This window comes from Rattus norvegicus, chromosome 7 (genome assembly GCF_021556685.1).
Source record: "Rattus norvegicus strain SHRSP/BbbUtx chromosome 7, alternate assembly SHRSP_T2T, whole genome shotgun sequence".
In the NCBI taxonomy this organism is placed as follows: domain Eukaryota; kingdom Metazoa; phylum Chordata; class Mammalia; order Rodentia; family Muridae; genus Rattus; species Rattus norvegicus.
In genome coordinates this window covers 17,240,001-17,263,806 of record NC_141540.1, presented here as the reverse complement: position 1 = coordinate 17,263,806, position 23,806 = coordinate 17,240,001, and the positions used below count along the sequence as shown (strand labels likewise).

At 46.2% G+C, this 23,806-nt stretch overlaps 1 protein-coding gene and 1 long non-coding RNA gene across 5 annotated transcripts in view; both read left to right on the top strand.

The window, feature by feature from the left end:
* Nucleotides 1–28: 28 nt before the first annotated feature.
* LOC102548621 (uncharacterized) lies at nt 29–10,835 on the top strand. The gene is made up of 4 exons (XR_015625096.1): nt 29–252; nt 9,289–9,468; nt 9,604–9,846; nt 9,931–10,835. It is a non-coding gene; the product is annotated as an uncharacterized LOC102548621 (long non-coding RNA).
* Nucleotides 10,836–16,479: 5,644 nt separating this feature from the next.
* The window catches only part of Cyp4f6 (cytochrome P450, family 4, subfamily f, polypeptide 6), a 27,198-nt gene continuing 19,871 nt past the window's right edge, over nt 16,480–23,806 (top strand). For 2 of the 4 annotated variants that reach the window (XM_087555917.1, XM_087555915.1), the window contains exons 1-3: nt 16,539–16,801; nt 16,944–17,142; nt 22,776–22,920. Coding sequence is in view for 2 of the 4 variants with exons in the window: in XM_087555915.1 (XP_087412041.1) it covers nt 16,800–16,801; nt 16,944–17,142; nt 22,776–22,920 (346 nt within the window). In the remaining 2 variants the exon portion in view is untranslated. 4 annotated transcript variants of the gene reach the window in all.

Genomic DNA, 23,806 nt, shown 5'->3' with positions numbered 1-23,806 from the left:
GAGTAACAGTGTCACTGGTTGGTGACTTATTCCGGACCCAACTCGGTCGAACTGAGTTTACAGGTCCAGCAACGCTTGCCACCGAAATGGAACTGTAGGTACAGATTGCAACAACTGCCCCGTCTAGGTCTAGATTTTTCCTCTGAAATAAACCTGATTTCATCCTGGAGGATTATCACATTTCAGAACACATCTCAGCCGGGGAGTGGTGGTGCAGTTTCAACACCAGAACCTGAGAGGCAGAGGAAGTCTGTAAGTTCCACACTAGCTTTGTTTACATTAGTGAGTCCCGAGCCAGCCAGAGCTATATAGTGAGAATCCCCTCCACACGCACAGGTCCGGGGCTTCTGAAAGATTTGTTAATTTTTATTTTTACTTATATTTCGCCGTGGATGAATCCGTGTGTGCGCGAGTGCTCACGGAGGCCGGAAGAGGGCGTCAGATGTCCACTCGCTTTTCCATTGAGGAAGGTTTTTTTCCACTCATCACTTTACTTGGGGTTCGGGTTTCCTTGGCTAATGGAAGCTAGCTAACCACAGCGCTCCTCCTATTTGAGCTGTCCTCGTAGACAGTGTTTCAGGCTTGTGCAGGGCATCCCTAACGAGAGCGTTGGAATCTGAACTCCAGTCCTCGGTGTTTATCATGCGCTCTTAACCACCAACTCTCCAGCCCCATTCACAGCCTCTTGTGCTCAATGGGCTCTTCCTAGTTTTTTCCAAATACAAATAGTGTTACAATGTCACTTTTGAAAAAAATCCCATCTTAAATCCTTTGCTCTTCAGAATAAGCTAGAAAAAGTCATGATATAGCAAACCAAAACTGATTTCTTTTTAAATTTCTCTATGAAATAACTTTGAATATGTTCACTGATTGACTTTAAAAAAAAAAACCCTGCCTTAATAAACTTCCTTCTATTTTCATATCGCTTACTTAGGCTCATCGTCATATAAGAACAAACATGTTGTTCTGAGCCTGGCTCATTTCACCTAACATGATGATCTCCAGTTCCATATATTTTTCTGCAAACAACATTCTTTGTGAATGAATAATACTTCATGGTACATAAATACCACATCTATTCTTTCCATTCATTCCTCTACCGCTAGGCTCCTTGGCTGACCCCATTGGATGTTCAATGCTGCAGTAAATGTGTGTGCAGGAATCTTAGTTACATGGTGACATTTATTCTCTTCCTGTATATCTAGTAGGGTATAGCTGGATAATATAATGATTTGCTTTTCAGTCTGGGGTTGGATGTTAAATACCGCTCCCCACCCCACCCCACCCCCCAAAAAAAAGGCTCGTGTGTTGAAGATATGGTCCACAGATGTTGTTTGGATGTGATGGAAACTTAGCAGTCGGTGGACTACTGGGTGGAAGTAAGGTCCTGAAAGGTGAGCCCTTGAAGCAAGTATTGGAATTCTAGCCCTTTCCTAAGCAACCAAGCATGAACACTTATCTATTTACTTCCCAGCCACCATTAGCCAAGTAACCTGACTCCTTCTTGGACTTCCCACCAAGATCCTCTGCTTTACCACAGACCTAAACCAAAGGGATCAGCCAACTAGCGTGGGATGATGTCATCACACAGGTGGAGGCAGGTACAAGATAGAACGAGGCCTATCAATGGATGAGCAGGAAGGATGAGCAGGAAGGATGAGCAGGAGAAAAGTTTGAGGGAACAGGGAGAGACTGGAACAGGAGGAGATTGGAGACTGGAGGAAACTGGAGAGGAAGCCTCTAAGAGAACATGGAGGCTGATGTTAAGATTCCTCACTGCACCTTTACAGGTTGCTGCGAATGTTCATAAGGGATGGGTGTGTACAGGGCTTTGTATGCCTAAGTGGGCAATTACATCTTATCAATCGGATCAGAGGTTGTTGTGTTGTGTGTTCTTTCTTGTGTCGATTTGAGTTCGGGAGACTGTGTGGCGGCAGAAACAATAGGCCGCCACAGAGTTCGGATGTATATTTCTGGCATGGTGGCAGCCTGCCTTGGGAACTAGATAGGTAGAGAGATTGCTGCCAGGCTCAGAGAGAGGCCTTCGGCAGAGTGATATGGGATAGAGCAGAGAGGGTAACGTAGACTCCTTATGCCTCAGCCTCCCAGATGGGGGAATCACACGTGTGTACCATGCCTGGCTTCTTGATTCATGTGCTTATTTGACTGGCAAGTTTGAAACCTGTAGAACCTCTAGATCCAAGCAGCAACTCACACATGCTGGGGGTCAGCAACAGCAGAATTTCGTCTTCACAGAGAAAGCCTGTTTGCTCTCATGGCCTTTCCACTAAAGGGTGAGCCCCATTCACATTAACCAAGGCTGTCATCTCTTTCTACAGTACTGGGGAAGGAATCCAGGGCCTCTTGCATGACAGGCATGGGCTCTACCACTGAAAGCCATAAAGTACTTGATGTCCACACAAATAGATGCATCTGATTAAATCACTAGGTGCCTTAGTCCATCTAAATTGACAAAATGATCCACCACTCTCACAACCCCTCAATGGGAGAGGTAACAGTTGGCACCATCAGGAAATGGGGAACAAATGGCCACTTCTTATGACATGAGGGTTTTGCATCTTATGGGGCTTTCATTCTCCCTGTGGCCTGGAATGGTTGGTGATATTCCAACTAAGTTTTGTCATCTGGGGGCAGAGGGGAATGAAAAGAAGAGAGAAAGAAATAAGGAGAAAGAGAAGTCCAAAACCAGGAAAGGATAGAAAGAATCAGTGAGTCACATTCATTCTTGGACCCCAATGTCACCCTCTCATTTTCTACAAAGGGAAAAATATCTCTCTTGTTCTTGCACCTTCCGGAACAACTCACTGGGTCCTATGCAACCGAACTAGGAGTTTAGCAAATCCCTAAGCTGCTGTTTCCCTCGACATGCTATCAGGTGTTTCGTTTGGCGTCTCACTGTGTAGCTTTGCCTGTCCAGGAATGCACTCTGTAGACCAGGCTGGCCTCGAACTCAGAGATCTGCCTTCCTCTGCCTCCTGAGTGCTACTTTGCAGACTTGCTTTTTAAATTGTTGTTTATTTTGTTTTTTAATGAAGTTTTGCTTTGTATGTAGTCCAGGCTTGTCTTGAAACTGTGATCTTCTCATGGCTACAAAAGTCTTCTTTTTTAACTCCTAAATTATGTATAGCACATGTGATGATAATAGACTGTGTATTAGTTAGGGTTTTACTTCTGTGAACAGACACCATGACCAAGGAAGGTCTTATAAAGGATGACATTTAATTGGGGCTGGCTTACAGGTGTAACCCTGGCTGTACCACCAGTAGTGTTGTTGTTGTTGTTGTTTTTGTTCTTCTTCTTCTTTTCTTCTTCTTCTTCTAATTCTTCTTCTAATAATTCTTCTTCTAATAGTTCTTCTTCTTCTTCCTCTTCCTCTTCCTCTTCCTCTTCCACACTTGCACTTAAAACATGTTACTTTCAGCTGTGCTGCCATGCTTAATTACTTCACTGTGTGACTTAAGCAAGTGACTGCACCTTTCTGTTTCCTCTTTCCTCCTCCTACCTCCCGCCGTCTACTATGGTTTAGGAATCCTCTCACAGAATAATCTGGCTCTTCTCTGGAAGGTGGATCTGCACCAACAAGGAGAGAGGAGAATCTAGGGACCATGTACTCTAAGATGCTGAGACTTGCAAGGTCTTTTTTTTTTGTTTGTTTGTTTGTGAGCACACTGTCACTGTCGTCAGACACCAGAAGAGGGCATCATAACCCATTATAGATGGTTGTGAGCCACCATGTAGTTGCTAGGAATTGAACTCAGGACCTTTGGAAGAGCAGTCACTGCTCTTAACTGCTGAGCCATCTCTCCAGTACTCTCCAAGGTCTTCTAAGACCAGAAATTGAACTAGCTGGACTGGGAGACATGAGGAAGATGGGCAGAAACATTAGCTACCTCCGGGGTTTCCTGTGGTCAGGCTTCCAGATGAGGATGAGTACCATGAAAGATGACATTAGACAAGAGTGAGAGAGCTGGAAGATTCTTCTGCTGTGGATAGAATGTTAGGGAAGCCAGGTGTGGTGGTGAAGGCCTATGATCTCAACACTCAAGAGTCTCAAGCTCTGAGTTTGAGGACAGCTATGGTAATATCCTGTTTAGAAAATGAGAGGCTGGGGATATGGGCATCTCCCCAACAATCTCTCCTGTTTGTTTGCTGTGTGCGTGTGCGTGTGCGTGTGCGTGCGTGCGTGTGTGTGTCTTTGTGTGGTCACATATGCATGGGCATGTATGTGGGTGGATGTGAGCAGGTTGTGGAAGCCTGAATTGGATGTCAGGTGTCTTCCTCCATTGCCTTCCGTCTTGTGTGGTGAAGTAGGATCTCAAGTAAGTCCAGAGCTCACATATTCAGGTAGACTTGCTAGCCATCTTGCTGTGGAAATCCTCTGTCGTTCTTACCCTGGCATTACAGATGAAGAAGGAGGAAAGGAAGGAGCAGAAAGAGGAGAAAAGGGAAGTTCTCACTCCAGCTTGACATTTATGTAGGTGTTGGTGATCTGAACTTCATTTCTAAATTTATGCAGCAAGGTCTTTAGCCACTGAGCCCATCTCCAGCCCCTCGTAGAAAGAGATGTGGCTGCAGACAGGTTAGTCTTTAGACATGGGACTGGTGGATGCCTTTGTGGTCAAGAGTTTTACTACCAACCTTCAGTTTCCTCATCTATAAAATGGGAATTATTCTCTACACTCAGAAGGTGATGAGGATGATGCCATGGAATCATGATCCTAGCATACCAAGGAGCTCAGTGTGGTTGCCCCCATAGACTCTTGTGTTTGAATGCTTGACTCATGGAAAATGGCACTTTTAGGGGGTGTGGCCTTGTGTGGATTTGTTGGAGGAAGTGTGTCACTGTGTGGGTGGGCTTTGAAGACTCCTATGCCCAGGCTCTGCCCAGGGCAGAAGAGAGTCTCCCATCCTAGCTGCCTGCTGAGGACAGTGTCTTCCTGGCCGCCTTCAGATCAAGATGTAGACTTCTCAGCTCCTTCTCCAGCATCATGCCTGTCTGCACACTGCCATGCTTTCTACCGTTGGGAGCGATGCCCTTGAAACCCTCCATTATTGATGTTATTATTATGGTAAGAGTTAAGTATGATTGGGTTCATGGAAGATCCCCAGCCAGCTGCAGAAGACTAATGCAAATCTGGTGGTCAGGATGAATAAATGATATGATAAAGCTCTGACCTTGCTGATGAAATACATCTGATGTCAAGATGCCCAATGTGATGACATGTAACCTTTCTGAAAAACCAACATCCTGCTGACTAATAGATATGACAAACCTGTGACCTTTCAGCCAATTCCCTGACCACATGAATATTGTGTCCTTGGCCTGCGTAAATGTTTCCCACTTACCCCCTCCCTCTGTTACCCCTGTTATGGTATAAATTCAGCCTTGGGAAAAAGTAAAGTTGTCACCTTGATCAGACTTTTGTCTTGGCGTCCTTCTTCTCGTCTCTTGTCCCCCATTCTCTTCCAGGTAGTACCCTCTGCACCCTCGTTGACATTCTACCATGATGATAACAGACTGAACCTCTGAAACTGTAAGCCAGCCCCAATTAAATGTGTTAGGAGGAAGGGTCCAGTGTTGTACACATTGGTACAACAATAGTGAAGAATAAAGTGTTAGAGTTGAAGCGATGGCTCATTGGTTTAAAGCACTGGTGGTTCTTGCAGAGGCCTGGGTTCAGTTCCTAGCACCCACACGGAGGCTAACAACTGGCTGTAACTCCTGTTTCTTGGAATCTGACTCACTCTTCTCATGTCTCTGGGCACAGCACTCACATGACACATAGATACATATGTTGGCAAAACACTTACACACAGAAAATAAAAATAAATGTATCTTAAAATGAATAAGACTTTGTACTTTTGAAATAACTAGAAGAGAAGAGTTTGCATATTGCCACCACCGCCCCCCAAAAGGTGGATCTTGGGTCTGCAAGATGGCTCAGGTGGTAAAGGAATTCACAGGTAGAAGAGGACTGATTCCTCCAAATTATCCTATGACCTGGACATTCACACTGCCTGAGCATGTATGCACTCATGTACATCATACACGTAATGTTTCAAATGAAATCTCAGAGATGACGACTGTGCTGTCAGTTAACATTGGAGCTTTTCTGTGCTTGAGATGTAAAGGGACATTCTGCTCTGTACTTGGAACAGACAAGAATTCGTTTTTATTTTTATTAATTCATGTCTTACGCCAACCTCTCCTACGGGCTGTGGTAGCCTCTGACTTACTGTGTAGCTGAGGCTGGCCCAGACCACTTTACTCTCTTCCTCCACCTCCCCAGTCTGGGATTCCACACCTGACTGGATTTAGTTCTTAATGTTTCTACATTGTTAGCTTTCTGAACACCTACCTCCAGACCATGTATCCACTCCTAAGACCGTGTAGACTGTCTTCACTGAATGATGACCACTATCCACTCCTAAGACCGTGTAGACTGTCTTCACTGGATGATGACCACTATCCACTCCTAAGACCGTGTAGACTGTCTTCACTGGATGATGACCACTATCCACTCCTAAGACCGTGTAGACTGTCTTCACTGGATGATGACCATTATCCAGTTCTAAGGCCGTGTAGACTGTCTTCACTGGATGATAAGTTTTCAGGGTCTGTGTCCTCCTCAATCTGAATTCCACAAGTTTGATTTTCTGTTCTTTTGTTTGTTTCTATGATTGTTGTTGTTGTTTTGTGGTTTGGGGCAGGGGGAGTTGAAACAGGGTTGCTTTGTGCAGCTGTGGCTGTCCTGGAACTCGTTCTGTATACAAGGCTGGCCTTGAACTGCCTGCCTCTGCCTCTTGAGTGCTGGGCTTAAAGGCTCTCTTCCTGTTCTTGTTCAATAATAACAAAGTTTTAAAATTATTTTTACTATAATTTTATAATAGGTTTTTAAAAAGATTTATTTATTATATATAAGTACACTGTAGCTGTCTTCAGACACACCAGAAGAGGGCATCAGATCTTATTACAGATGGTTGTGAGCCACCATGTGGTTGCTGGGAATTGAACTCAGGACCTCTGGAAGAGCAATCAGTGCTCTTAATGACTGAGCCATCTCTCCAGCCCTGTAATAAGTTTTAACAACTAATAGAATGGGTTTCCATTTGATTGATTGATTGATCAATTGATTGATCGATCCCTTGATTAATTGGTATGTGCCCATCCATGCATGTGTCCCTTGGCTTGAGTGTGGACAATTGGCAAGAGTAGGTTCTCTATCTCCTTCCACAGTGGGGATTGAAGTCAGAACATTAGACTTGGTCCAGGCATCCCTACCCACTGAACCATCTCACCATCCCTTTCCTATTTTTAAAACTAATGTATCTTTAATCAATCTTAATTCTTTGTAGCAGAATAAGTTTTGTGGGGTTTGGGACACAGCTTAGTGGTGGGATGCTTGCCTAGGTGCACAAGGCTGTCTCTAGCCCATGGCTGGAAAGAAAGAATCATTGTCAGGTTCTAAAACATAGGCTAGGTAGAATTTTATTAGGTTGTGTTGAATTCATTTGATAACATAGAAAGATTTCATGTCTTTTGTTGTTCTTGTTTCTGTTTTTCCTTTTTCTTCTTTTCAAGACAAGGTTTCTCTGTGTAGCCGTGGCTGTTCTGAAACTAGATACTAGGATGGCTTCAATCTCAGAGTCCTGCCTCCCAAGTGCTGGGATTAAAGGCATGGGCCACCAGGCACAGCAAATTCACACCTGTAAATTGTAAACATAGGTCACTCCACCCTGCAGTATGGGACGCATCTATTGATTCAAATAATCTTGTAAGCCCTTTACGGTTATCTGCTTCTGCTCCCCCCCCCTTTTTCTTTTTTTCGGAGCTGGGGACCGAACCCAGGGCCTCGCGCTTGCTAAGCAAGCACTCTACCACTGAGCTAAATCCCCAACCCCCTGCTTCTGCTTTTGTTGTCTCCTTTTATGATATTTTTTTTCATGTGGCCAAGGCTGGCTTTAAACTCTGTATGTGTCAAATCAGCCTTTAACTCCTAATCCTCTTATCTCTTGTCCAGGCTGGTGAAACCACTGCACCAGGCTCACTGTATACTCTTTAAAGCTTTCCGGTGAAAATGTAAGGCAACATTTAGGGCTGTCTTTTCAGGGATATCCTCTTCTTTAAACTATTTCCGAAGACTGAGGTTCAGTTGGTAGAGTGTTTGCTGAACATGCATAAAATCATGGCGGTTTCAGTTCCCAGCACGGTATACAACTGGACCCTGGCAGTTGTATGCACAGGCCTGTAACCATAGCACTCCCTCAGTAGAGGCAGGAAGGTCAGAAGTTGAAAGTCATCCTTGGCTGACAGTAAATCCGAGGCCAGCTTGTACTGTATGAGACCTTGTATTCCCTGACACACACACCCCCCGCCCCTGCCTCTTTTCTGAAATACCAAGTCATCTTCTTGATGACTTCACTTTTTTTTCTTCACTTGAGTATGATTTTATACACATATGTGTTTTACCTGTATGTATGTACCACGTGTACATGCAGGGGCCAGAAGAAAGCATCCAATCTTCTGGAATTAGAGATACAGACTCTTGCGAGCCGTCTCGTGGTCACTGGGAGTTGAACCTGGGTCCTGTGAAAGAGAAACACAGATATCTCTCCAGCCCCTAATGTATAACCTTTGATTCAGAACCAGCCCAGTAGCAGTTCAAGTTTGTAATGTCAACCCTTTGGGATGTGGAGGCAAGAGGGGCCAGGAGTTCAAGGCAGCCTTGTTTTCATGAGACCTTGTCTCAAAGACAATCTTTGACTCACTTGGTATTTTTGTCTGTCTGTTCTGAAGGATTTGCCATGTATCCCTGGCTGTGTGTGTGTAGACCCTCCTGCCTTCAGAATCATAGAGTTCCCCCTTGCTCTACCTCCCCTGTGCCGGGTAGGATTAAAGGTGCACACAATGTGCCTGACCCACTTGGAATTCATCTCACCTGACAACGGATCAGAGAGAAGTCGTTAAGTCTTACACGGTAGTGAGGCTGAGCGGGGTTTTGGTTTTGCTCTTAGACAATTGTGTCTGGTGTCCCTTAGGGACGACCTGGCCCAGCTACCCTTCCTGACCATGAGCGTCAAGGAGAGTCTGCGGCTGCAGTGCCCAGGCTCTGTGATCTCCCTTGGCTACACTCTGGACATTCTCCCTCTGGGTGGGCCTGGTCATCCCCAAAGGTAGGCTCCATCGTTGGAAGGCTTAGGGTACTGGGAAGAACGAAGGGCTCTAGTGGCAGAACTAACCTTGGGCTGGTAATACTCACCCAACAGGGGATGTTACCAGCATCTTCAGGAATCATCACAACCCTTCATTCAGTCAGACCAGACCCTGAGGTACGGCCCCTCCCCTCATCTCTGGAATTTGGGAACTGGGCAAGGCCAAGATAGAGAGGAGGCGTGGCCCTGGCACTGGAAACCTGACTCCTGTCTCCACTTCTGTATTTTCCCCAGGTGGGTACTGACTGGGTTTTCGAAGAAACCCAAACCATCTCTCTCTGTTGCTCTCTCCCACCCTTGCCTCTCTCCCAGGTCTGTGACCTCTTTCTGACCCAGAAAAACCTCTGGCTTTTGTTCTCTTCTCTGCAGGCAGGGATGAAGCCAGAGGGTTTGTGGTGTCAGGATGTTGTCTGGGGCTGCTGGTGAAGACAGGCGGTGACTGGGATGATCAGGGTTCGGAATCTCCTTCCTGCCTTCCACTCAGGTGGTGCATAAAGGTTTAGAGAATCAGCATTGAAAGCGTAGACAGATCACAGTTCTGTGTCCTTCTGCTAAACTGAGCTAAAGTCTGCGTTAGGTTCAGACTATGTAAATGTCAAAATGGAGTCCCAGGTAAGCCTGCGGCAGGGATCAGTCAGGTTGGATCCAACGGTGCGTGGTGGGTCCTGACAGAATTTCCACCCTACCTTTCCTCAGGAACTGCCTAGGACAGACTTTCGCCAGAGCACAATGAAGATGACACTGGCACTGACTCTGCTGCGATTCTGTGTCCTGCCGGGTTAGATACGGAACCGCGCGGGATACCGCGGAAGCTGATCCTGCGAGCGAAGGGCGGGCTGTGGCTGCGGGTGGAGCCGCTGACCCCACACCTGGTTTGATATCACCCCACCCACCCACCTCATCGGGATCCCAGAATTAACAGAGGTGTTGCCCACACTCGAACCTCACCATATACCAACAGGGGGCGCTATGAAACCGGACTGGTGCCTTTGAGTCCAAGAGCTTTCCTGTCCTCTAGGTGACCACAGGGCTTCCTCCCTGAGCTAGACTATCCTGTAAGAGCCACAGTAGATGTCTAAACAAAGGAGGGAACGGGTTTGAGCTTCTGTCACTGAAGCAAACACTGCATTTTCTTTTGTTTTTGAAACAAGGTCTTACTCATATAGTCGTAGTAGCCTAGACCTGACTGTGGACCAGTTTACAGCAAACTTCTGCTGAGACCTCAACCACCCAAATGGTGCAATTAGAAGGTGGGATAATTATTAGAAACAAAGGGCAGTTTCCCAGGGGAAGTCTGGGAGCCCTTCAAAATGATGTTAAATGATGTCCAAGGCTTGCGGTGTTTAAGACCATTGAGGCAGCTTGAATTTAAAATGGCATCACATTGCAAGCACCCTGTGTGGTGATGTCCTTTCAGGTCTCCCCTTATTCCTCCTGGGGCTGGGGAGGTGGCTCAGTGGAGAGACAGGAGGATCCCGGGGCCTCACTAGCCAGCTAATCTTGTGAAATCAGAAAGCTCTAGTGCCTTTAATCCTGGCACTTGTTGAGATCAGCCTGATTTACCAAGCATGTTCTAGGACAGCCAGGGCCACACAGAGAAATCCTGTCTGGAAAAAAATAAAGGGGGTGGGGTGGGTGGAAAATGGGTTCCAGGTTCAGTGAGATAATTTGTCTGATGAAGTGGACGGAGATAGACAAAGAAACCTGATGTCAACCCCCAGCCTCCTCATGTTCAAGCTTGTGCACACATGTGCATGCAGAATTTCCCTTATCAAATCACTTCTGGAATTTGATTTTTCTCCCTCCCATTAGAAAGCAATTAAACTGATTCCAGCTGGGCACACATCCGTAATCCCAGTATTTGGGGGACTGACTGGGAAACTTGATTTTCAGACCAGCCTGGGCTACATAGAAAGTTTGAAGAGTTGCTGGGGGGGTACATTGAGTCTTAGGGAAGAGACACCATGACCAAGACAATTTTGTAAAGGACAACATTTAGTCAGGGCTGGCTTACAGGTTCAGAGGTTCAGTCCATCGTCATCAAGGCGGGGACATGGTAGTGTCCAGGCAGGCCTGGTGCAGGAGGAGCTGAGAATTCTACATCTTCATCTGAAGGCCGCTAGAAGACTGACTTCCAGCCAGCCAGGAGGAGGGTCTCAAAGTCCATTCACACGGTAGCAGCACTCTTCTTCCAAAAAGGCCACTCCCTGGGCCAAGTATATTCAAACCCCCACACATAATGAGATCCCATCTTAAAAAACTCAAAAGTAAATAAAATCCAGAATTTTACATTTTCCTAACTTCAGAACAAAAATTTTCTTTATGTTTTCTTCATCTCTTGTGTTCTGTTCTTACACAGTGTCTTTCCGGCAGGCTGTGGCTTAAATCCATTCCTTGTGCCCTTGGACACTCTAACTCCTCCATCGCCGTGTCACGTGGCCCGTGCTCCATGATTGTTGTTTGTATGTTGTCTGTACAGATGTACACGTGTGTTTATGTGTGTGCAGCAGGCAGAGGGCAGCCTAGAACACAGATGCTCGGGACGCTTCTCCACCTCCTTTGATACGGGGTCTCTTGCCAGCCTACAGCTGGACAGTTGAATACGGTTGGCTAGAGAGCTCCAAAGGCCTGCCTGTCCCCACCAGTGCTGGCATCGCACATACCCACCGTCCAGTTCTGGGGACTGAGCTTGGGGCTCCATGAAGGCCAGGCAAGCAGGCACTCCATTCACACTGTTCTCCCCAGCCCCTCCAGTGAGACTTTTAGCTGAGCATGATTTACTTGTGGATGTGTTGAAATGGCATCTACCTTTGATTTTGTTTTCAGTCCATAGTCATCCACATGAGAATACGAAGGGAGGGGAGCACTACGTATCACCAAAGGCCTTGAACTGTGAGCAAAATCAAGGGGCAGATGAACTTTGGGTTTTAGTCCCTCAGAATTTGCTGTAAATGCAGCTCAGGCTTCTTCTTCATTCTCTCAGCTGCCATGAGACGTTTACTGTCATGGGTTCCCTTCCATGATACTCTGCTTCACCACAGACCCAAACCAATAAGGGAAGACCACTATGGCCTAAAACTTTTGAAACCATGAGCCAAAATAAGCATTGCTATAAAACGTTCATGTATTTTAGAGGACTACACTAGTTACTTCTTTCATGGTGACAAAAAGGGGGGGATGGTAATGAGGTGGGGGGTGCAGAGAGCCACACAGTCCTGAATGTATGAGCTCAGCCTCCTCAAGGACCCCCAAGACCCCGGACCCATGGAAATGGTGAGGCTCAGAGGGATGCCAAATATCTGCTCTGAATGTGAGTGTTGACTTAACAATTACACCAGCTAACACTAGTGTATCCAGAGCCTGTCAACCACAGCTTCCTCCTCCCTGATGTGGATTCCGCCTCAAACTGCTCCAAATCAGAGACTTCTAAACCTAGACCAGCTAAGCCCTCCTCCTGTGCTGTGCATAATAAATGCTGAGGACCCACGGAGTAGAGAGAACTTACTTCTATTGTCCTCTAACCTTCATGTGATTACACACGCGCACACACACACACACGCACGCATGCACGCACGCACACATTAATGTAAGAAATAAAATTAAACATGAACTTGTTACAGAATTTTAGCAGAACTGTTGTATCTGGCAGGAATCCAGAGTTATGTCACCTAAGCTTTAAAGTAGCCCTCTGTCGGTGATATTGTTATCTGAGAATTTATGGGGCTGCTCTTTTGAAGGATTCTCAGACCCTTTGCACTTCTTAGTCCAGAGACAGGCCTGGTACACCAGGGAGTCTCCCATGGCTAAGAATTGCTTATCGAGATAATCCCTAGGTCACATAAGAAATTTTGGTATTTGGAAATTTACTTGCTAAAGGTGCCTTATGTATAACAATAAAAAGACCCATTAGGAAGTTGTCAAGATTCAGTCCCACAGAGGCTGTTTCCGTGTGTGTGTGTGTGTGTGTGTGTGTGTGTGTGTGTGTGTGTGTGTGTGTCTTTCCTCAATCCATCAAACTACGAAGCCCTCCCACAGTCATACCTAGATGTCCTTTTCTCTAAATAACTGGGGGTGGTACCATTCAACCAAGTTGAAACACTCCAGTGGAAATGTAGGCTTGGATTTTTCAAAACCTATTTTAATAAGGTCTTTTAAAAGCTTTAATATCTCTTCTATACCACCACCCACCAGAGGTAGTAGAAAAGAAAGGTTAATACAGCAAAGGAGGATGTGGACTTGTTTAGAAATATTCCTTTAGAGCAAATCCCATCTGCGTTGTCAGGATATCAGCAGTTCAGTTCACATGAGTCAGCAGCTGCAGCTCAATCTACTCACAAACACCATTCACAAACCAGGAATGGCAGGTCAATCCAGAAGAAACCGCAAGGCTCTGCCTATTGCTGATAAGGTAAGACGCAGCCAGAACACCACCAGAAGTTTTTTTGGTGTGTTTCTTTCTATGAAGTCACGGCCAACAATGACCAACAAAGAATGATAAGGCCTACCAAACCACCCAGCATTGTCAGTGAAGACCAGCGATGGCCACCAAAGAATGGCAAGGTGTGTCAATACCACCCAGCATCGTCCACTGTCTGTTGGGCTATATTTATATCCTTTCCAACTATCACGTGTTCTCTCGAGCATCTGCTCTAGCAAAGAATCGAACGCCCTTTCCCCAGGCTGTCTCCAGAAAATTACATGTCTATCCTTAGCAAAACATTCTCTCGTGTGTCTGATTCAGCAAAAAAACAACTTCTTATAAGACAGTTTCCAAAAAATAATCACATGACACAACTGAGTCTCCAAAGAAAGCAGAAGTTTCCACTTTAGGGAAAAGAAACATGGTTTGCCACCATGATAGAAAGCAGGCTGATTGTACAAGGATATATTTCCCAGGGGACCCTTCTATTATTATTATTATTATTATTATTATTATTATTATTATCATTCCTTCTAGGCTCTGCCCCACAGTTACCTGGCAACAGTCAGGTATGCCTGACTCACTATGGAAGGGGTTGCCTGCTCCTTCCTCACTCTTTTGCTCTCCTGTTCTCTTACCCTCTTCCCCCTCTCTCCCTTCTCTCCTCTTCCTCTCACCCCTCACTCTCCACCTTTTCGTGTCCCCCTCCCTCTCTGTCTGTCTCTCTGTCTCTCTCTGTCTCTCTGTCTCTCTGTCTCTCTCTCTCTCTCTTTCTGTCTGCCTTTTTCTGTCTCTACTACCCCCTCAACTCCCTTCCCCATGCTCTAAATAAACTCTATTCCATACTATATCCATCGTATGGCTGGTACCTCAGGAGAAAGGGATGCTTCATCATGGGCCCAAAGAAGCACCCCCTTCCCCTGCACCATACCTCACCTCCACTAAACATATCCCTGGCCTCCTTTTTCTTTTTTTTATAAAACACAACAACGAGAACAATTATTACTATTATTATTTTACATATTTCATGTATGTGGGTGTTGTGTCTGCATGTGCATCTGTGTACAAGGAGGGGGCAACAGATCCCATAAGACATTAGATCCTGTAGTGGTTGTGAAACACCTTGTGAGTGCTGGGATTTGAACTCAGGACCTCTGGAAGAGCAGCCAGTGCTCTTAACCGCTGAGCTGTCTGTCCAGACCCCAAGGTACCCTTCTTTAAGTGTTCCTTTTCTACGTTGGGATAATTGGTGCTTGTCAGGGTTTTTGTGTAAGTTGTTATCACCCAACCTAGAGGTAAGTGGGAAGGGAAAGAGGGAAGGAAAGAGGGAGGGAGGAAGACAGTAGGAGGAAAGTAGAGGACTCAAGGAGAGAGACTGGGTGAGGAATTACCAAATCCAAATTACCCCCAGTATGCCCTCAGGATTCTGTGTGGAGTTCCCTACCCACCCCGACATGCACCCCACCCCGCCCACCTCTGCAAACTGTTTTTCAAACAAGTTCTCCCACAGATCCCAGGCTGGACTTGAAACTGTGATTCTCATGACTACAAACGTTGTCTGATTCCTGAGTGAGGTAGCCCAAACCCAGAAAGATAAGCATGGTGTGTATTCACTTCTGAGAGGGTGTTAGCTGAAAAGGACAACCTCGCCATAACCCACACACCCAGAGACGCTAAAGAAGGCTCAAAGCGGCACAGATGGGTCTCCCTGGGAAGGGAAACAGAGCAGAGGTGGACTGAGGGCAGATGAGAGTACAGGAAGGAGCAGGTGGGAGGGAGAGGGAGAAAATACTGGGAGAAATGACTGGAATGGGGGGCACTTTGGTAGAAACCTAATACAATGAGAACTCTCAGGAGGCCGACCCTACTGAAAACTCCTAGCACACAGAGACTGAACCAGACATTTTCTATAACCAGGCACGGCTTCCTGCACAGAGCTTGGGATACCAAGCCAGACACAAAACCTTCAGTCCTGCAAGATGTGTTGGGATAGGTGGCACAGAACTTGGGGAAGTGGCCAATTTATTACTTGGCCAACTTGAGATCTATACCATGAGAGGGAATCCGTGCCTGACACTGGAGAGCCAGGAAGCTGAATAGCCCAGACACCTATGATAGAGTAAAAAAATGAACGGCAAAATAAAATAAAAACAAATGCATATAAAATAAAAGTTGCCTTACCCCAATATTTAATGAGTATCCAAGACATCAGCCCATGCCTAGCCCTGCCCTCCAGCCTGTACCTCCTCTGCTCACGCCCCGCTTAGCCTGGCCTCAACCTTCATACTTTCCCTCAGATTTCCGATGCTTCAGCCTCAGATGAGCTTAATCTATACTCTCTGAGCCAGTGGGTTCCAGCAGGGTTGTCCCTGCTCTGAGAGCCTTCGGTCCACCTAGGACCTGGGGTTCAAGAAGGAAGAAATTAGGGGTTGGGGATTTAGCTCAGTGGTAGAGCGCTTGCCTAGGAAGCGCAAGGCCCTGGGTTCGGTCCCCAGCTCCGAAAAATAGAGCCAAAAAAAAAAAAAAAAAAAGAAGAAGGAAGAAATTGACCTCTGCCATGCTGTGCAGCAGCTGGGCCCACGCGGGTTGGGGGCGTGGGAGGAATTTCAAAACCTGCCCACCCCTTAGTCGCTGGCGGGCAGGTGCACTCCTAACCTTGGAATCTCGTTACTTTGTCTCTGGTTAGCAGAAGATGTTAAATCCTGAGGATGCCCTACCTGAGTCTCTGACTCTCCCTCTTTCTAATTCCTTCCCTTTAAGGTTGGACCCGCCCCCGCTCCCCTTGGCTGCCAGCGCAGGAGCAGAGGTTGACGCTGAGGCTGGGAGCGATTGGCTGGTTCAGCCCAGCTCAACTTCCCGCACAGCTTCCGGCAAGTCGGAAGCCAGGGACAAAAAGTTTTCAAAGAAGATAGGAGGTTGTGGAGGACTCGCTGCTCATGAGAGAAGGTGCCGGGCTGGAAGGCAGCAAGGAGAGTTCTGACTCAGAGCAGGGAGCGTTCTGTCATAGCTGGGTTGGCTGTAGGGTGTTTGCTGACCTCGGAGAGTTTGGATCTCCTGGAAATTGCTCCCAGAGTTTATGCTTCAAGCTGAGGCCTTCTAGAATGCTAAGAGTTGTCCCTTCTTCTGTTCTACCTCTTCTCTCTCAATGTTCGTTCCTTGCACTTCTTCCTGCGCTGCCCCCCAGTACTCCCAGTCTATATCGCTAGCCATATTCTTATTCAGTAAACCGTCCCGTCCCCACCCCTCTCCGGAGCCTCGGAATTTAACCCTCTGCTTATTTGCCCCGCAGGATGCTACAACTAAGCCTGTCCCGGCTGGGAATGGGGTCCCTGACAGCCTCTCCATGGCATCTACTGCTGCTGGGAGGAGCCTCTTGGATACTAGCCCGAATTCTGGCCTGGATCTATACCTTCTATGACAACTGCTGCCGCCTTCGTTGCTTCCCTCAGCCCCCTAAACCAAGCTGGTTTTGGGGTCACTTGGCCTTGGTGAGTGTGGCAGTAGGTAGGTCTCTGGGTAGATAGGTTCCCAATGCGTTTGGAAAGGTGTGTGTGGAACTTGGGTCAGGAGAGGCCTGGAACACAGGAAGTGAGGGGAGACAGGGAGCCCTTCTCTCAGCCCCAGCATCCACTCCAGTCCTGTCTGCTGCCCCAGGATCTGAGGCCTTTCTCTTTTCCTCCCTTCCCTGCTCTCAGGCTGCTTTGGGTCACATTATGATCAAGACTCACGATTGAGGTTTCTTCCCCTCATTTATGCAAATCCGTCGTACTCAGGAGCTCCCAGGATGGGCAGCAGGGACAGCCCTAGTCTTCTCAGTTTTCGCTGAGGGGGTTGAGGCGTCAGCGCAGCACACCCAAGGTCTGGCCCCTGCCTAGTCCATCCTTGTTGTCCTTGGGCTAGTGTCTGGACTGTCATTTGCCCAGGGACACTGATGGGCAGAGAGAGATGTGAGTAGTATCTCTTCCCTTAACCTCCTCGGGCCTTATGCCTTCTCTTCTTTCTCTTCACTCTCAAGATGCATCCGTGGACTCTATTTTTCCAATGTGAGCAACAGCTGAGCCTTTTTGGTTCTGTCTGTGGTACTGAGATGAAGCAGGCTCTCTGCCACTGAGCTGCATCCCCGTGTGACTGTGTTCTTTTCCACCAGAGACCATTCTGGCCTCTCGAGTAGTGGCTGCACTTTCACTCTAGCCTCATTCTCAGTGCCCCTCGCTCCATGCTGCACTGGTTCCCTACTGCCAGGGCCACACTTGGCATGGTAGAACAAACCAATAATATGTGTACACATGTGCACATGTGCGCGCGCACACACACACACACACACACACACACACACACACACACACACCACATACACCATTTGTCACAGTGGTTTACAATCAACAGAGTCTGGATAGTTCAACAATAGCCACCTGTGCCCTGGAGAGAACACAGCAGTTGCACAGGCTATGAAACCGGATGCCTCAAAGGTGCTCAAAGGACTGGAAGTTCCATAGAAAACTGATCTAAAAGGCACAATGGAAGGCCAAAGAAGCAGACGTTAATGTCATTAAAGATGGATGCACTCATCTGGGCAGTGGTGGCTCACATCTTTAATCCCACCACTTGGGAGGCAGAAGCAGGTGGATCTCTGAGTTCAAGGCCAGCCTGGTCTACAGAGTGAATTCCAGGACAGCCAGGGCTACATCTCAGGAAAAAAAAAAAATGAATGTAGTAATGTAAAAAGAAACAAAAGGCTGGTGGAAGAGCAACGCTTTTTCTCAAACATTTTTGCATCTGAGTCATCCGTCAGAAAGTGCCACCCACTCAAGATCTTCTCCCCTTAATTATTATATTTTTTTCTGGAAATATCCCCCCATATTCTCCTTGAGGGTTGCCTCTTAACCCCAGACTTGTCATATTTACAATCAAAATTAACTATCACAAGTCCACACCTTGTCAGCGTGATCCAACCACATTTCCTTCTGTCATGGTTAATTTATCTAAATCAGTACAAAAGCAAAGTTGGAATTCCACCTGATGTAACTATCCTACATACAGTCAATACTACACTAAGCCTCTGGAGGAATACTTAGTCTTTGAGTAGTCCTTAATGTAAAAAAATGCTAATAGGTTTACAACCCTTAATTACATTTCCACTGTGATAGTTACAATGTGATAATTATAATTAACATTGATACATTGTAAAGGAATGGGAGAAGAAAATAGGAATGCCTGCTTAATGTATGTGTATGTATGCACAAACATTTAAAAATTTTTAAAATTAATTTTAACTATGTGTGCATACGTGTGTGTGTGTGTGTGTGTGGTGTGTGTGTGTGTGTGTGTGTGTGTGTGTGTGTGTGTGTGTGCAAATGCCCTCAGGAAAGCATCAAATCCCCTACTGTAGCTGAGGTTGTAAGCCACCTGGTGTGGGTCCTGCGAACTGAACTCTGGTCCTCAGAAAGTGTTTTCTTAACTGCTAAGCCATCTCTCCAGCCCCTGCACAAACCTATTCTTCACAAAGTAGGAAAGACCTACTCGTGACAATTGCAATCTTTGTTTCTCTAACTTGGCATTAAAGTCACGTGGTCTTAGCTATTTTTGAAAGATTTATTTTTAATTACATGTGGGAGGAGACATGTTTACATGAGCATAGGTGCATGCAGAGTCCAGCAGAGGGCATCAGATCTGCAGCTAGAGTTACAGAGGGGTGTAAGGAGCACAATGTAGGTCTCCTGTTAGGTGGAGGAAGACCACATTAACCATTGTACCCCATGTTCTGAGCATTTCTGGCTTAAATTCCCAGTGAGACTCGTGGTCTCATATCTCCTGCTGATTAGACTTTCTTTGTAGATACTTAGAATCTTTTCATTTCTTCTCCACAGCAATGCGGTTGAACGTGATAAGACTAGGGACTGCTCTCCCACCTCCAGCATATTCCTATGACCTATGCCGACCTTTGCAGGTCTGCAAGACCTGGTATTTGAGGACCTTAAAGAATGGAGCAGACTAGAGTCTAACGCTGTAGACAGTCTTAGCTCAGTTTCAGTCTATTTTTATACACAAATGAAACAAAGAGAGTGGTGCTCCAAGGAAGGCTGTTTGAGTTCAGACAAACATGTAAGTAAACATCAGGAAGCACATACTAAATATTAACAGAGAAGCCCTCCCCACAGCTTTCTCAGGGCAGAACAATTTAATGACAATCGACTGGCGCACGGAGTATATCTGGGAAATCGTGGGACCAAGGCAGAAGGCCAGATACAGACTCAGGGTACACTGAGGTCGGCATATCTGTTTACCAGACTGGCTTCTACAGATATACCCTGGCATCCAATAAAATTAAACATGTCAGCCAGGCATGCTGGTACGGGTCTTTCATCCCAGCACTTGGGAGGCAGAGGCAGGCAGGCTCTGGGAGTTTGAGTCCAGCATGGTCTAACTAAGCAAGTTTGAGGACAGTCAGGACTGTAACACAGAGAAACCTTATCTTGAAAAACCAGAAAGAAAAAAAAAAGTCTTATAAGTTGAATGTAAATGTTTATCGCAGGAGGCATGAAATTATATCCAAGATCATTCCCAGAAACAAAATGCACCTGAGGCCAAAGGCCCTCTGCCTGTTTCCTGGGTCGTTTTCTCACAACTCCCCAGGCATCATTCACCATGGGTCATTCCATGGTCATTTTCTGGTGACTGCCTTCTGTACAAACCTTGCATCTGCTTGCTTGGCCATCTTCTGTGGACAGAAACAGCATCATTGGTTGCCTCCTATTCCCTCCCTGCTTCTCCTCACAATCAGCCTTGTGACATCCCATGCCAGCTCTCTCCTCAAAGATCTCCACTATTCTGACCTCTCCATCCTTCTAAGACTCTCCTTCTTTAGTTGCAAGATGACACCCACCCCTGAGCTCCCTGTGATCCCCGTGTGCTGGCTCCTCCTTTCCTAACCTTTACATAGAGGTTAGGAAGACCTAACCTCTTCTTCCTCTTACTTTCCCAAAGCTACCTCCTTGCCCCAAGTTCAGCTCCTAATTTGGCCAGCAAGTCCCTCCTGAAGTGAGGTCTAAGTTCATATCTTTCCTGAGCTAGGGATCAGGATTGGAGCCAACTTCAAGTGTGTGTGTGTGTGTGTGTGTGTGTGTGTGTGTGTGTGTCTGTCTGTCTGTCTGTCTGCCTGTCTGTGTGTGTCTCTGTGTGTGTCTCTGTCTATATGTCTGTCTGTCTGTCTGCCTGTCTGTGTGTCTGTGTGTGTGTCTGTGTGTGTCTGTCTGTGTGTGTGTGTCTCTGTCTGTGTGTGTGTGTCTGTCTGTCTGTCTCTGTCTCTGTCTCTGTGTGTGTGTGTGCATGTGTGTGTGTGAGTTCACCTCAGTACAGGGAGGCAGAAGGATGTGCTGAGGTTGAAGTAAAATCGGCTATAGGAGAACTCTAAGTGGAGGGAATGAGTGATAAGTTGTTGAATGAGGGGAAGGGGAGTGAATGAATATGGGAGTTGGGAAGAATGCAATAGAAACAAAACGAGAGATGCACATATGCATAGGGGAAGAGAGAGAAAACAGATAAGTTGTAGAGCAGTACACACGTTAATTTTAAAGTACATTACTAAGGAATATGTTTGCATCTAACACTATCACACACTTCGTTTGGGTTGGTTCTTTTCCCTTGCCCACTTCCTCTCAACCCCTTCCCATTTGTTCTACTGTCTTCTCCATCCCGTACATTAAAGCCTTTTAGTGTTTAGGTCTCGTGGGCCTCTCTTCCGGTTTCCCAGCCTGCCTGCCCACATTTTCACACTTCCACTTAAGCACACGAATTTAATAGTTAGAGGCTAGGCTCCACTGAGAAGATACTGTATTCGTCTGTCTGAGCCTGGGCTCCTTCACCTAACGTTCTCAATTCCATCCATTTCTAGGCAAATGTGTTTTTCTTTGTAGCTGAACAAAGTGTGATTGTGTGTATCCATTCATCTGTGGGTAAACACCGTAGTGCATTCCATTCCCTTGCTCTTGTGAAAAGATTGGAGAGAAACATGGATGAACAATACCTCTGTAACAGAATGGAAAGCCCTTTGGGTATAGGACAAGGAGTGATACGGCTTTGCCATATGATAACTTGTATTCTTAATTTCTTCGAGAAGCCTCCATACTGATTTGCACAGTAGACACTTTAGTTTATGCATCGTGTGCACTACAGTACTGGGTAAGAGTTCACCAGCATTTATTGTCATACATTTGTATATGCACTGTGTTTGGTGTGTGTGTGTGTGTGTGTGTGTGTGTGTGTGTATGTGTGCACCACATGTGTGCATTACCTCCAGAGGCTGAAACAGGAGTTGTTCTGGGAGAGCATCCAGTACTCTAACCCACTGAGCCATCTCTCCAAGCCCAGTCACCTGTTTTCTTGATGACAGCCATGCTGACAAGGTTGAGGTAACCTCTCAAAGTTCATTTCATTAGTTCTCCTTTGATGGACAGAACATTTAAAAATACTTTAACATATTTAAAGGCAATTTTCTTTTGCTTCTTCTTCTGAGACCTGTCCAGTTCGTTGGTCCACTTATTGATAAGCGGGTGTGCAGGTTGTTTAATCTTCTCATTTATTTTTCTAGATATTAATTCCTTGCCTTATACATAGCTGGTGAATACTTTATCAAGTTCTGTGCGGCAGCTGTCCACTACGTTGATACTTTCTTTTTCTCTATAGAGCTTTTGAACTTCATGTAATCCATTTGTTCAACTCTGGGGGATGTTTCTTAAACTCTTGGGGCTCCATTTAGAAACTTCCCACACATACATTACATAAGGCTCGGTTCTAGCTAATGATTTAGCCCTTTGTCATTTGCTTATCCTGTATCCTTGCATCATCTATGTTATCTATCAAGTGTCCCATCTACACATCATTTGTGTATATTTTCCTATTTATTCATCAAACCACTGTTTAAGGTAAAAAACACAGATGAAGAGAGTGAGGAGAATGGAGATAGGAATACGAATACAGTAGGAGACACATGTGAATGGTCCGGCTGTGGCTCAGCAAGAACCATAAGTTACTGATCAAGTAGCAGGGGTGAGAGAGGAGGGGAGGGACTGGCAGAGTGGGAGGACACCTTTCCAGGGCTAGCTGCAGATTTCTCCTTTCCTAGATGAAGAACAACGAGGAAGGCATGCAGTTCATAGCACATCTGGGCCGCAACTTCCGTGATATCCACCTCTCTTGGGTGGGACCCGTGTACCCGATCCTGCGACTCGTCCACCCTAACGTCATTGCTCCCCTGCTCCAAGCCTCAGGTATCTGAAGCACTGCTCTCTTCCCCACTTCTCCTTGTCCTTCTCACACCTACACGGACCAAGCTGAGCAGGGGATGAAGCCATGTGTCATTTGTCAGAAATTTTCTGGATGTCACCAATGTCTTGGGTCTCCCATAGTGCTGAGGTCTGTTTGGCTTGTGAGAAGGAAACTCAGTCTAATCAAAGAAAGGAAATCTATCATCTGGGGGGTTAACTCAGACATGGATCACTTGTCTGCCGTGTACAAGACCTTAGGTTGCATGCATAGCACTGGAAAAAATGTTAAGGGATCTATTGTTATTGAGGTCGGGGAGGGAGGTCTCCAGGTACAGGTGGAGAGAACCGTCACTTCTTTTTTTTTTTTTTTGGTTCTTTTTTTTTTTTTCGGAGCTGGGGACCGAACCCAGGGCCTTGCGCTTCCTAGGCAAGCGCTCTGCCACTGAGCCAAATCCCCAACCGAACCGTCACTTCTTAATTCTGATTTTTTTCTTTGTGGTGGTTTCACTTTCATGCTGTAAACGATGACTCCTAGAAGCTCGCATCTTCAAAAAAGTCAATGTAGTCTTGAGAAATATTCTAGGGTCCCTTTAAATTTGGTTTGAGTTTCGTGAGAAGACCAGGTACTCCCTCTAATCACTGTGGCTTGACCACCGAGGTTTGGGTGGCCTGGCCACCTTTTCAAGTACTGGAATTGAAACTGGGAAGGTGTGAGGTATTTGACCCAAAAGGATAGGAATATACAAGCAGACTCCACAGCTGTTCATAAGTCACTGGAACCCTGAAGCTAATTCCATCTCTCAGTGCAAATGCCAGTTAGCAGACAGTCGAGGGTGGCATCTAGAAGTTGCAATTGATTCAGGTAACTTGTGAACTAAAAAGGCACTAG